The 14,908-nt window shown below is 48.0% G+C and overlaps 1 protein-coding gene and 1 long non-coding RNA gene across 2 annotated transcripts; one reads left to right on the top strand and one right to left on the bottom strand.

Moving 5' to 3' along the window:
- Window positions 1-331: 331 nt before the first annotated feature.
- Window positions 332-817, bottom strand: LOC126937813 (uncharacterized). The gene is made up of 2 exons (XR_007719857.1): window positions 714-817; window positions 332-540 (listed from the first exon to the last, which is right to left on the bottom strand). It is a non-coding gene; the product is annotated as an uncharacterized LOC126937813 (long non-coding RNA).
- A 2,914-nt stretch (window positions 818-3,731) lies between these two features.
- LOC126937804 (putative UPF0607 protein ENSP00000382826) lies at window positions 3,732-5,191 on the top strand. The gene has a single exon (XM_050761555.1). It carries the CDS (start codon window positions 3,808-3,810, stop codon window positions 5,182-5,184), a length of 1,377 nt encoding a protein of 458 aa, XP_050617512.1. The 5' UTR covers window positions 3,732-3,807; the 3' UTR covers window positions 5,185-5,191.
- Window positions 5,192-14,908: the final 9,717 nt, after the last annotated feature.

Raw genomic sequence — 14,908 nt, forward strand, 5'->3', positions numbered from 1 at the left:
CTATTGTTCCAATTTTTATGTTCATGAATGCTCATTGTTTAGCTCCCACTTATTAGTGAGAACATGTCATTTTTATTTTCCGTTTCTGCATTAGTTTGCTTAAGATAATGGTTTCCAGCTGCATTCATGTTGCTGGAAAGGACATGATTTTGTTCTTTTTTATGGCTGCGTAGTGTTCCATGGTGTATGTGTACCACAGTTTCTTTATCCAGTCCACTGTTGATTGGCACCTGGGTTGATTCTATGTCTGCTATTGAGAATAGTGCTGTGATGAACATATGTGGGCATGCGTCTTTTTAGTAGAATGATTCATTTTCCATGGGTATATATCAGCAGTTGATGTTGGCTATTTATCTTATATCTTGTGAGCACAATAGTTGACAGGCAGAGACAGACAACAATCAAATAAACAAATGTAGAGTAATTAAGGCCACTGATTTTGAAATGGAAGAGTTCTGGGTTTCAATCATGGTTCAGCTTCTTAACAGCCATGCAACTTTGGGCAAGGCACTTAAACTTGTAGAACTCCCATTTCCTCACCTGTAAAAGGGAAATTTAAAATGTGAGTACTCTGAAGATTAAAGGGGATAACTCAGTGATGCTTAGTATACAATCCCCAGTCCCCAGCATAGAGCCACTACTATTCTTCTTAAAGGTGTTTTGTAACCTAAGAGTGCCCCTATATCATTGAAACACCCTGGTTGGGGTCTTACCTTGAGATAGATCACTGAAGATTTTAGATAGAATTGTCAGAAAACACAGGAAAGTAATATGCCATGTGACAGGCCCTTGAGACCTGGGGAGAGCTGGTCATCTGAGGTCTTAGGACAGAGCAGAGATGGACAAGTTAGGGACACAGGACCATAAACATGACCTGGAGCCATGCTAACACGCTGCCTCTGCTAAGCTCTCTGCTACGGTTTGATGTATGATTAAAAAACCCCTGTGCCTGAGGGTTTCTCAGCTAAACGAGTTCTCCTCATCATTGCATTCTGCCCTGTTTATCCTTGGTTATTGAAACCCATATATGCGTGATGTGCTGTAATAGGTCAACCATGAACACCTTATCCGGCTAAAATCCAATCTTGCCAGCCAGTGACCCATCTAGGAAGCTTGTGTTCTTCCCCACCTTCTTTTGCATTCTCTCAGAAGCACAAGCATGTCAAAAAGCACTTTCTTGACTATTAGCAAGAAAATAACTTTCTCGACTTCTAACGGACTGATCATCGACTGTGTTCTGCTGGCAAACTGGAGTTGAAGCACACATGAATGAACGTTTGCCTTAAAACGTCAGTCACTGAAAGACAGCCTTGGAGCCGTGCTGATGACCTGTACCTGGCCCTGCTTGTGTCATTCATGAGGGTTTCCTTGTCCTGATAGAGAAACTGAAACCCCCATGCCAGCCCACATTTGCCCAAAGCAGCAACGGGGATACTCATCACACCATCATGTCCCATCTTATCTTTTTTCTTAGTTTAAAAATGATTCCATTTCTACAGGATCAGTACTTACTTACGAGGGGAGCAGGGCTAATGCCCTTGACTTAGTTGTACTGACTCCTCATTAGATGGGGAATGTGTCAGTATTTTCAGCAAACCTTGAATGTGATGAAACATTTGCTAAACTGTCTCCCAGTTTCAGAACAAGCTAACACACTCAGGGGCTCTATTTACAGCAATTGGGTGGAGTCAGGAGTGGGAACACATCTTGCACTGTCACCTTGATTAACAATAGCTCTGACTTGTGGGAGGACGGTCAAGTCCTGTCTCCTGTAACATGGGGCAGTGATGGGTCAGGGTCATGGCTCCTGCATTTGGGTGAAGCCTTCTCATCACTTTTAGACAAACAAGTGCAGGACGACCGCAGGCCTCCCCACTTCCATCAGCATCCTCCCAACTCCCCCTGACGTCCCTCATGAAGCTCCCCACTGATTCAGAGATCTCGTCCTGAGGGGCTAAAAGAAACATTCATTAACCCATCTAGAAAGTCATGAATAATTCATGAATTACATTGAATTCATCCCTAGTATAACTATCTTCAGAAATTCAGACTTGGTAACCCATTAAAACATCAAAATAGTCAAAAATATTTATATCCACAATGAGTTCTTAATAAATGCCCAATGCAGAACAATATAAATTAAACCAAAAAAGTACAAATTTTGTGCATTGACAGGGGATGTGGGGGGAATATAGCATGTTTGTGTGTGATCAAAACTTTTTATCAGCTTTAAATAGCCTATCATAACTATAAATTTTTAAATGTAAGCTCCAGAGTAACCAAAGAGAAAAAAATTATACCACCAGATATGTCAATGAAATAAAGGAATCAAAGCTTATCAGTACAGAAACTCACCAAACCATAAAGGAAACAATAAAAGAAGAAACAAAAGATCTACAAAACAACCAGAAAATAATTAACAAAATGACAGAAGTAACTTCAGATATAGAGTGGCCGAATGGTTTTTCATACATGTTTCCCTAGTCCAGACACCCAAGAGTATGTCCTTCTCTAGGGCATAAGAAAATCTAGAGTTATATTTAGGATATCATAATGTGTGGGGAAGAGTGGACCGAGCTGGCATGCTCACAATGACCAAATTATGTTGGTCACATTTTAATCCAATACATTGATCCACAATTAACTTGTAAATAAATAAAGTACTTGCTTTCTAGACACATTCCAGGAAGACCAGAGAAACTGACTTTTATCTATATGGAATAATCCACTGGCAAATTTCTTTTAGGATAGACCAAAGCTGATCTAGAACATAATCTTTACATAGCTGGATCCTTCCCATCAGACGAGAAAGAACATCTGGGTTGAAAGGCTCCATTAGAAGAGCAATGTGGGATGGTGCTGTGCTGACAACTGGTAGTCCCTGCCCTACATCTTTGTAGAGGACTGGAGCCCAGAGTGGGCCATGGTCAACTTATATGTTGAAGTGAAGACCTCCTTCTAGGTGTGCATGTGCTTATTACAGATATGCCACGGTGTGAAGTACCCCAGGACTACAGGAATAAATAAGAATACATGCTGTATCCATGATCATGAGGCACACAGGCCAGAGTGCCAGCTGTGGAATAGCACAGCTCGGGTCCAAAGCCTGGCTGGGCCATGACCACCTGAATGACCTGAGTAATGAGCTCAGACAAATTTGTAAAAAGAAGTGGAGGCCCTGCCTGCCAGCGGGCTATGCGGTAAGAGGCAGCATCCAGTCAGGTCAGGGCACCGTGTCCTCTCCTTGGAAACCTGCTCAGCGAGGCTGGAGGTCCTCAAGGCCACGGCAGCCATGGAGAAGGCGGGCCTGGCTCCAGGCGGCACAGAAGCACTGGACAGGTGCCCCGGGGGAGCCTGGCGGGATCTGGCTCGTCCTGCGCTCTGCTTCCAGGTTCTGGCCCTGTAAACCGACGTATAGGGCCAAGACAGGGCCATTATGTGTCAGCCAGTGCCTGGGTCAGGCGCCAGGCAGGAAGGACTCTGGCAGATCAGCCCCACAATGCCCACAGCCCTACAGGGTGGCCCATCCAGGGCCACACACCTGCCCCCAGAAGCAGGACGTCCCTGAGGCTAGAGAGTCCAGCTGGACCGGTGGAGGGGCCTCATCCTTTGCCCTTTGACTCCTCTTGTAGGCGCCCTCACTGGGCACCTGCACACTCCTCCACACCCTGGCTCTGTCACCAGTCCCATTGTGATGTCATAAGCTCCCAGGTGCCCAGTGCGCACCCAGCCACAGAAAAGTGGGTGACTTAGGAGTATCCTCTCCACTTCTGACCCCTAGTTTCGTCCGCGCACAACTTGCTCAAAATGGGCAACTCGCTAAGCATATTTTGTTCCTGGTTCCGCCGCAGGTCCCGGCGAGGCCGTCGGCAACGTGCTCGTCTAAACGTATTTTGTTCCTGGTTCCAGCGCAGGTTCTGGCCACACCATTGGCATCGTGCTCGTCTTGTCTGTGAGGCCTTCCCAGCTGGCTGGGCTCACCCTGCGGCTCCTGCACCTATGCCTGCCCCTGGAACCCTGGGCTGTTCCCGATTCCTCTTCTACCCTCAGCGACATCCTGGGCCTTCTTTTCCAGCCAGGTGGGACAGCGCCCCTACGAGGCTGTGTCTTCTCCCTCAGAACAGAGGCACCCCACCGAGGGTCCCGCCTCCTGTGGTCTGGAGCCCCCCCTCAAGGAAGAAACCCGTGCTGTCTGCTCGCAACTCCATGATGTTCGGACACCCCAGCACCGTGAGGATCCCTCGTCTCAGATGCAAGTTTAACCTCCGACTGCCTTCATTAGATGAGCAGGTGATCCCAGCCAGGCTCCCGAAGACAGAAGAAGAGCCCGAAGAACCAATGGAAGTGGATCAGGTAGAGACCCAGGGGCAGGAGGATGAGAAAAGGGGCCCCTGTAGCAATGGGGAAGCAGCTTCCACCTCTAGGCCCCTGGAGACTCAGGGAAACCTCACTTCCTCCTGGTGCAGTCCCAGGCCCTTGGAGGGAAATGTCCATCTCAAGAGCTTGACAAAAAAGAACCAGAGTGACAAGGCCCAGGTGCATGCAGTGAGTTTCTACTCCAAGGGCCATGGAGTCTCCAGCTCACACAGCCCTGCTGGAGGCATCCTTCCCTTTGGGAAGCCTGACCCAGCTCCAACAGTGCTCCCTGCCCCAGTTCCAACAGTGCTCCCTGCCCCAGTTCCAACAGTGCTCCCTGCCCGAGTTCCAGCAGTGCTCCCTGCCCCAGTTCCGGGCTGCTCCCTGTGGCCAAAGAAGGCGGCCTTGAAGGTGCTGGGTAAAGACCACCTGCCCAGCTCTCCAGCGTTGCTTATGCGGGGGAAGGACATGCAGCGCAAAGATCCTCCAGCTCTAGGATCAAGTAGCTCTTCTCCACTCAGAGCTGCCGGCCACGAGTCCCGCAAAAGAAAGCTGTCAAGGTCACCGCTGCCGCTGCCACCGACCCCTCCCCTGCAACTGAGGTGGGATAGAGACGAGCTGCCCCCACCCGCTAAGCTTCCCTGCCTGTCTCCTGAGGCACTGTTAGAGCTGGGTCAGGCTTCCCAAAGGGAAGGACGCCTCCAGCTGGGCAACATGGATAAGAACATGGGGGTGTTAAGTAGAACATCAAAATCCAGGAGACGAAAACAGCCCCTTGGGAGGAGAAAGAAGATACGGCAGCGCAGGCGCCGTGGCTCACGCCTGTAGTCCAGCACTTTGGGAGGCTAAGGCAGGTGGATCACGAGGTCAAGAGATCAAGACCTGAGGAGCATCTCTGCCTGGTCCCTGTACCATCTGGGAAGTAAGGAGCGCCTCTGCCCGGCCGCCTCACAGTCTGGGAAGTGAGGAGGGCCTCTGCCTGGCCACTGCTGGGTCTGGGAGGTGAGGAGCGGCTCTGCCCAGCGCCACCCCCCCACCCCACTGTATGGGAAGTGAGGAGCATCTCTGCTTGGCCGTCTGACAATCTGGGAGGTGAGGAGCACCTCTGCCTGGCCACCAACTCGTCTGGGAGGTGAGGAGCGCCTCTGCCTAGCACCACCCCCCCACCCCACTGTATGGGAAGTGAGGAGCATCTCTGCTTGGCGACCTCACAATCTGGGAGGTGAGGAGCACCTCTGCCTGGCCACCAACTTGTCTGGGAGGTGAGGAGCGCCTCTGCCCAGCGTCACCCCCCGACCCCACTGTATGGGAAGTCAGGAGGGTCTCTGCTTGGCCACCAACCTGTCTGGGAGGTGAGGAGCACCTCTGCTTGGCCACCAACCCGTCTGGGAGGTGAGGAGCGCCTCTGCCCAGCTTCACCCCCCGACCCCACTGTATGGGAAGTGAGGAGGGTCTCTGCTTGGCGACCTCACAATCTGGGAGGTGAGGAGCACCTCTGCCTGGCCATCAACTCGTCTGGGAGGTGAGGAGCACCTCTGCCCAGCGCCACCCCCCCCCACCCCACTGTATGGGAAGTGAGGAGGGTCTCTGCTTGGCCACCAACCCGTCTGGGAGGTGAGGAGCGCCTCTGCCCAGCGCCACCCCCACCAACCCCACTGTATAGGAAGTGAGGAGCATCTCTGCTTGGCCGCCTCACAGTCTGGGAGGTGAGGAGCACCTCTGCCTGGCCACCAACCCGTCTGGGAGGTGAGGAGCGGCTCTGCCTGGCCACCAACCCGTCTGGGAGGTGAGGAGCGCCTCTGCCCACCCACACCACCGTCTGGGAAGTGGGGAGCCTCTCTGCCCCTGCTGCTGTGCAACCCTCCAAGTGTGAAGTGACATCCTTGTGTGTGATATTTCTGCCTTCCCCAAGTTTGCATTTTCGACATTAAAGTTTACATTTATTTATTTATTTATTTATTTTATTTATTTATTTATTTTTAGATGGAGTCTCACTCTGTCGCCGGGGCTGGAGTACAGTGGCGTGATCACAGCTCACTGCAAGCTCCGCCACCGGTGTTCAAGCGATTCTCTTGCCTTAGCCTCCTGAGTAGCTGGGATTGTGGGCACACACCACCATGCCAGGCTAATTTTTTTTTTTTTTTTGTACTTTTAGTAGAGACGCAGTTTCACCATGTTGGTCAGGCTAGTCTCAAACTCCTGACCTTGTGATCTGCCCACCTCGGTCTCCCAAAGTGCTGGGATTACAGGCTTGAGCCACCACACCCAGCTCAAGTTTACTTTTTAATTAAAAAATAAAAAATAATAAAAAACGACAACAAGAAAACAGACAGATAGAGACGGTCCTGGACAACACAGTGAAACACCTTCTCCACTGAAAATGCAAAAATTAGCCGGGCGTGGCGGCGGGCGCCTGTAGTCCCAGTTACTTGGGAAGCTGAGGCAGAAGAATGGCTTGAACCTGGGAGGCGGAGGTTGCAGTGAGCCGAGATTGCACCACTGCACTCCAGCTTGGCGACAAAGCGAGATTCCGTCTCAAAAAAAAAAAAAAAAAATAGTAAGACATGGGAAACTGCAGTGCCACCCAGCCTGCCCCTGCTGTCTCCACACCTGCTGAGACTCCCTACCCTTGGCCACCTACACTTCACAGATCCCGGCTCCTCCTCCTACCTCTGACTTGACCCACGTGGCTGCTGGGTCCCTCACCCTGCCTGTCCCTCCACCTTTGCCCACACCAAGAATTGAGTAAAATTTGATAGCCATAATTCCTAACTCTCCCCCTGGCTCCTCCTGCTGACCTTACCCCCATTTGGGGGGTTCGGCCTTATGAGAAAGGAGGCTGCTCTCATTCAGCTACAGTTTCAGTGCCTCTGACCTCTCACCCCTGCCCAATACCTCCTAGCCCCGCATCTTTCTCCTTCCAGCCTCCCTTCAGAAGGTAGCCTCCTACACCCATATGTGTGCATTCCTCTCCTCCTCTTTCTTCCCCTACTCCTCTTCCAGCCCCTTCCACTGGGATCCCTGCTATCACCCATCAGCTGTTGAATTCCACAGCAGCCATTTCCACCATCACAGCAAGGGCATCTGACCACCTGACCTTGCAGCCCCCTTTAGGCCCTCAGCTCTTTGCTATGGACATGACTCCCGCTACTAACGCTGTGGCTTTCAGATCTTCACCAAGCTCCAGAGTGAGCAGTCTCTTAATTTCCCAAATTCAATGCACAGTAGAGGCACCCTGGAAAGACATCGGCCTCCGTCTGCCTGGCTACATTCATATTCTCCAGCCCCACCCCTCGGCCCACACTTGGGACCCCCTGATGGGCAGCAATGAAAAGCCTGTGTCCCCAGTGCCCCTGTTTTTCCGAGCCTTCCCATCAGGGCTCCTCCAGGCACCTCCAGTTTAGGGAGCCGCACCTCTGCAACATCCTCCCCCAGAACAGATGGTAGGGACGGCACCACAACTCCTGCGACTGGACACAATTAGGGTTCTCATTCAGAAAGAGCACCTGAGGCCCACTGGTACACACAGGTGGTACGATGGGGAACAAATAAGAAGCAAGTCTCCCTCCACATATGGTCCCCATGAATGGACATTCCTCCTGGAGGAAGGGGCTCAGTCCCTTGAAGTTAAATTTAAGCTGCTCTCTCCTTATAGAAGCCAGAGGCCCAAAACCTCAAAGTGTGTGTATGTCTGTGTGTGTGTGCCTGTGTGTGTGTGTTGGAGGGTGTGGGACTGATGAGCCCAATCAGAACCACAGTGTATTTGAGACACTCCCCTGTGGGCAGAAGCAGCGCCAGCTTGTCATCATCAGCTGTGCCCTCCCCGGCTTGACTGTTAATCTGGCTGACCCGAGTCCCCAGCCAGGTCTCTCTTCTTTGAACTGGCAGGATGCCCGCTGCTCTTTACAGGTGCCCGTCTTCCCCTTGCCCATTTACTTTGACGGGCCCTTCTCTCTCCTGATTGTGTGTATTAAAACCTTATTCTTGTTGCTCTGCCTCTGCTCATGTGTCTATATATTTTATAATATATATAATATATTTTAATTTTTTATTAAATATTATATGTATTAATTATATGTAACCTGAAAACTAGATATAAAGAATGTAGGCATGTAGATATCTTGCAACAATGAAACCGAAAGAAACTTGCAGATCAACAAATGTAGGGACCTCATAAAATTCAAATGACAATTTTAATGTAATGGAACAAAGGCAGAACAGTCACTCCCCTCCACAGTGAGAAAATGGAGCTCCCTGCCCACGTGCAGACTCTCCTGAGATCCGCCTGTTGGCGCCATGCTTTGCAGTAACTGGATGCTTCCACCACTTGTTCCTATGTAAGTTACACAGAGGCTTCCTTTGTACATCCTGTAATGAAATCTTTTGGCCTTCACTTGGTGAGAACACAATATTTCATATTAACTCCCTGTGCATTCTTTTTTTAAAAAGAATTTCTCTATAACAAAGAAAATGTCACACCCTGGCATAAAAAAAAACGTTAAATAGATTAAAATGCAGGCCTTGAGAGGGTATGGAAGCTCTCTGTTAAGTCAATCATCTAAATGAACCAAAATATGTTGATCTTCATCGGTTATTCACATCTCCAGCAATATGACACTGTAGGCATCTGATCTCCTCCATTAACATTTTATTTACAAAATCAGGCTTCAGGCCAAAGCTGAGTGAGTGCTGCTGAGTGACTCAGCCCCTACAACCGGAAGCATAAACTTCAGCCCTGACCACAGCAGAGGAAAGGCTGGTGCTCCCCTCACCTTGAGTGCTCATTTGATGGAGAAGGGCTGGGCCTGGGCCCTACCCATCACAGTGCTGGTCCTAGTCCCTGCCCACACATGGTCTGATCTTCTGTGATCATGCAGTATAAAGGTACTAGAGCTCAAGGATTGCATCTAACTCCTGCACCCTGGATCCCTGCCAGATGTCTATATGCTGGCCCAGAAGGCTATGTGCCCTGGGGACTTAGAAAGGTCACATGATTCAGCTGGGCGCAGTGGCTCAGGCCTGTAATCCCAGCACTTTGAGAGGCCGAAGTGGGCAGATCAACTGAGGTTGGGGGTTCGAGACCAGCCTGATCAACATGGTGAAATCCCGTCTCTACTAAAAATACAAAATTAGCCAAGCATGGTAGCGGATGCCTGTAATCCCAGCTAGCTACTCAGGAGGCTGAGGCAGGAGAACCACTTGAACCTTGGAGGCGGAGGTTGTGGTGAGCCGAGATCGTGTCATTGCACCCGAGCCTAAGCGAGACAAGAGCAAAACTCTGTCTCAAAACAAAACAAAACAAAACAAAACAAAACACCAGAAAGAAATTTCATATGATTCCTGTCTCTATGAGCTTCTCCTGATAAACACATCTCCAGTAACCTCAGGGCGGGCAGGGTGGGGGAGTACGGGGCGATCATATTTTCAGGGCATTCCTTATTGATGCAAGACACTGAGAACCACTACCTAAAATATTTGAAAAAGTTTACTGCAATGATATTTGAAGAACCTATATAAAATAACTAAACAAACATAAAAACGTAATTGAATTTTACTTGAATATGTTCACAGTATAAACTTTAAAGTATATAAAATGAAAATGATAAGAAGAACACGTGCAAACACTTGGAAATTAAAATGTACATTTTTAGGCTGGACACGGTGGCTCACGACTGTAATCCCAGCACTTTGGGAGGCCAAGGCAGGTGGATCACCAAGTCAGGAGTTTGAGAACAGCCTGGCCAACATGGAGAAACCACGTCTCGACTAAAAATACAAAAATTAGGCAGGCATGGTGCCACGCACCTGTAATCCCAGCTACTTGGGAGGCTGAGGTAGGAGAATCACTTAAACCTAGGAGGCGGAGCTTGCAGTGAGCCAAGATCGCGCCACTGCACTCCAGCCTGGGCAACAGAGCGAGACTCTGTCTCAACAACAACAACAAAAAATGAACATTTTTAAATTGATTAAAGAGGAAGTTCTGAGGAAAATTTAAAAAGGCATAGAACTGAATTAATATAAAAATAAAATATATAAAATGTGATAAGATCCTGATAAAGCATTGCTAGTGGAAAATTAAATGGCATTGAATGCTTATATTTGAAAAAACAAAGGTCTAAAATCAATAATATACACTTTCACATAAAGAAACCTCTCTAGAAAGGGCGAAATAAAACAGAACCATGAAGAAGGAAGGAAATAATAAAACACTATAACCAAGAAGAATTTTTTCCAGAAACGTAAGGCTGGTTCAATACTCAAAAATTATCAGTGTAATCCACTATATTAACAATTTAAAGGAGAAAACAAAAATGGTCACATCAATTAAGGCGGAAAAAGCATTTGGCAAAATTCAACATGACTTATGTTAAAAATTTTTAGCAGACTAAGAATAGAAGCTCACAACCTCAACCTAATAAAGAACACCTACAAAAAACTAAAAGCTAACATCATGCTTAATGGTGAAAGAATTAATGCTTTTCTCCTAAGTTCCAAAATGAGGCCAGAAGGTCCTTTCTCATCTTCTTTTCAACTTAGGACTGTAGGTCCTAACCAGTGCAGTATGACAAGAAATGGAAATGAAGACATACAGGTTAGAAAAGAAGAAATATTACCATTAATATTGATGGATGACATGATTGCCTATATAGAAAATATCAAGGAATCTGCAAGAAAACTCTTAATAAATGATGATATATTACTTTATCAAAGTCTAAGGATACAAGAGCAATATATAAACATGAATCATATTTCCAAATACTAACAATGAACAACTTGAAACAAAAACTAAAAACAATGTCATACACAACAGTTCCCCCAAATTGAAATATTTTGGATGTAAATTTTAATGTGATAAAAGCAAGATAATTATAATGAAAGGAACCAAACAAGACCTAAATAAGTGGAGAGACATACTACTTTCATAGATTGGAAGACTCAGTATTGTAAAACATCAACTCCCAACATTTGTTTTTTTCAATATAGAGAAGCTTATTCCAAAATGTGTATGGAAAGGTAAAGAAATTAGAATAGCTAAAACAATTTTGGGAAGACAGAATAAAGTTGGAGGATATTAAGACTTGCCACAAAGCTATAGTATAAGACAGTGTGGTACTGTGGAAGAACAGATATATTGTTCAATGAACAGGGTAAAAGAATGCAGAAACTGACACACACAAAAACAAAAAACTGATATTTCACAAAAGTAGAAAAGCACTATAATGGAAAAAGGAATTGTATTTCTAACAAATACACAAGTTAACTAATATCAATAAAAAGTTTACTGCAATGATATTTGAAGAACCTATATAAAATAACTAAACAAATGAATCAGATTTAAATGTACACTTTAGTACACTTTTAGTACCTTTTAGTTCCCTTTTTTGGGTTGAAAGCGAGACATGATACACTGGGCAAAAGGAACAGAGGTAAAGAGGTCGTTTGTGTAAGGCTCTGTGTTTATCTAGCTGGTAGTTAGACTGTCTTTACTGTTTGGTGTTGCTGTAGGTGTCAGAGGCAAAATTTACTCTTGTATCCTTGTTAGTATCTCCCCTGTTGTCTTTGAGTTTCCCTAGAGACTCCTTATTAAATAAGTGCTGAGACAGTCAATTCCTTCCATTATAATTCCCTTATTATACAAAAGTCCTACTGACGTGGTGGTGAGGTGCTTATATGGGAGAAGAAATGTTCCATAGTCCTGTGATTAGGTCGCAGGCACAGTGCACAGTGAGCCTATGCTCCCAGGCTGTGACCTGCACACGTGCTTCTCAGTAGCCCGTGTCCCTGGTGGGACAGGAAGGCACAGGGAATTGGAGTTTAACACGTCTCTTTCCCGAAGTCAGTTAGGTTCGGATAAAACCCCAATACATTAGGCTCTGCTAAAAATAGTTTCTCTTAAGGATAGGCTTTAGGAAAGTAGAACTAATGTTCTGCTCTTATTTCAAAATGGTTACTTTTCCCATCGTCCTGTCAAAATCAGGAGGGGATTTTTCTCTGATCTACACCCTGAGAATCCGGTAAGGCTACTGAAGGTAAAACTCCTGAAAGTTGAGGCTCTCCTAAGACTGGATGTGGAGTTTTTAACTGTCAAGCTCATCCACGTTGAACCTTCAGCACTTTGACAATTACAGTTTTTAGGTTTTCCTACCCCAGGATTGGCTCCAATGGCCAGCTTTTACATCTCAGCTTCCCTTCAGATTAACTGGGATTCTCTGTATCTGCCTGTCTCCAGTTTTGAGGATCGTAGTTTGCCCTGTGACCTCAATTCTCTGACGGATCTAAGAAGAGTTGTTGATTTTCAGTTTATTCAGCTTTTTTTTTTCTTGGTTTGAGAGTGGGAGTGATGACTTCCAAGCTTCTTATACTCAAGTCGTTCATTGATCTTGGTTCATTTCATTTCCCTCCCATAGCTTGTCTGGGGATGACTTTGGCAACAAAAGTAGCAGCCCATGCCAGGGCACCATCTGGGAAAAGAGGGTGGCCCTGATCATGCCTCTAGGGCCCCTCCATGCCCCACTCCAGTCTCTCTCTTCGGGAGTGGATATCTGAGGCTCACTTTGTGGACAGGTCAGAGTAAGCCTCCCTCAGGTGTCTGAGGCTTGGATAACAGGCGTCTTGGGTGCAGTCTGTGGGACTGGAAAGAACAGTGTTTGAGCTCTCTCAAGAGAGATCTGAGTTTCAATTTCTGTTTCACTACATACTACTCATGATATCTTTAAAAAGCCACTCAACCCTGGCCAGGCGCGGTGGCTCACGCCTGTATTCCCAGCACTTTGGGAGGTGGAGGTGGGCAGATCATGAGGTCAGGAGATCGAGACTATCCTGGCTAACATGGTGAAACCCCGTCTTTTCTAAAAATACAAAAAATTAGCCGGGCGTGGTGGCAGGTGCCTGTAGTCCCAGCTACTTGGGAGGCTGAGGCAGGAGAATGGCGTGAACCCGGGAGGCGGAGCTTGCAGTGAGCGGAGATGGCGCCACTGAACTCCAACCTCGGCAACAGAGCGAGACTCCATCTCAAAAACAAAAAAAGCTACTCAACCCCTACAGGCTGCAGTTTATCTTTACAAAGAAACTAAACCAGGATAAGGATACTGAGCACTTACGTTGGTTTCAAGTAATAGGGAAACTGTGTGGGAACGGAGACTTGGTTGATCTGTCGTGTGGACTAGGTTATGTATCCCCCTCCTTCGGTTTAGAGGCCTGAAAGCATCCGGGAGGACAGGAAATCACCTAACCCCTGGAATGAGGTGTGTAACAGGCAGGCCCTCAGGACACAGCCAGCCTGCAGCTGCCACAAAGGAGGAGAATAGTGGCTCTGGGGCCAGTGGAGTGGCTAATACTCTAAACAGAACTGCCCAAGCTCCCCCAGCCTCGTGGAGAACATGCGTGGAGCACATGCTGTCTTGGTAACTCACTGACCTCTCAGAGTCCTGAGCAGCCCTGCTGTGAGACCCCATAACTGAGCTTACCACCAGGGGAGGCAGCACTTTCTCTTCCACTTCCAGAGACCGCTGAGCTCCAAGGCTGGACGCTATTAGCGGACATATTACTAGGCATAGCAGTACCTCAGTGGTGGAACTCTGATCAGAGGCAGGACTGCTGGAAATGCCCCTACAGGAGTGGATACTTTGCAGACACTTTCTTCAGGCCTTACAATATTATTTTGGGATGAGAGTTCCTGCATGAGTAATAGAGGGTTTAAGCCGTGAGGTCCTGGTGTTGACGTGTGTGTGAGTCCATCTGTGCCCCTTGCCTGTGAGGGTACAGGAAATGTGGCCAATACCAAGACTGGGGACAATGTGCACTGGACCTTTTGGATGGTGCCTTGTCCACATGGACATGTGCTAAATGGGAGCTCTCCCGTTTTCTTGTGGCCTCTGAAGGCTGGGGGTAGGCTGTGCTGAGACCTCTAGGAGTCCTGCTGGCTGCACAGGGCTGTGTCCAGCAGGCTTGCAGGAAGGACGGCCTAGGACACTATTTTGAGGCTTATTGCTGGGGCACCTGGGTCAGCTAAGTAAATAAGGTAATACCAGGCTCTACCACCTGGAGGAGTGCAGACTTTCTGGGGCAGGGTTCGCCAAGGGCCTTGGACAGGAAGGAGCAGGTTGATGCGGGACTCGGGGCTGGGGAGATGGGCAGTGGGTCAGGTGCCTGCAGACGTGGGGAAAGCAGGGCCTATGGGACAGGTGAGGAGGAGCAGGAATTGTTCCTAGGAGCAGAGCTCTGAGCACGGCTGACCTAGACCTCGGCTTTTGGCCTGGCATCGGGACCCTTTTCCATCGGCTTCTGTCAGTCGTTCCCAGACCCTCATGTTTTGAAAGCACTCTAGCTGCAGGCCGGAACCCTCTTCTGGCTGGGATCCTGCTCCTCAGTCCTGCTCCATTACTTGGTGCACCAGCCACTTCCCTTTCCTGTCTCCACTGGGAGTCGAACCTCCCCCTCCACGCCCCAGGAGCACTGTTCCTCTGCTTCAGAGAAGCCCTTGCTCCCTGGCACTGTGGACACCAGGTGTGGTTTCAGCTCCTCTGAAGGCCTGGGTGCTTCCTGGGGCAGG

The sequence above is a fragment of the Macaca thibetana genome, chromosome 15 (assembly GCF_024542745.1).
Source record: "Macaca thibetana thibetana isolate TM-01 chromosome 15, ASM2454274v1, whole genome shotgun sequence".
Lineage (NCBI taxonomy): Eukaryota > Metazoa > Chordata > Mammalia > Primates > Cercopithecidae > Macaca > Macaca thibetana.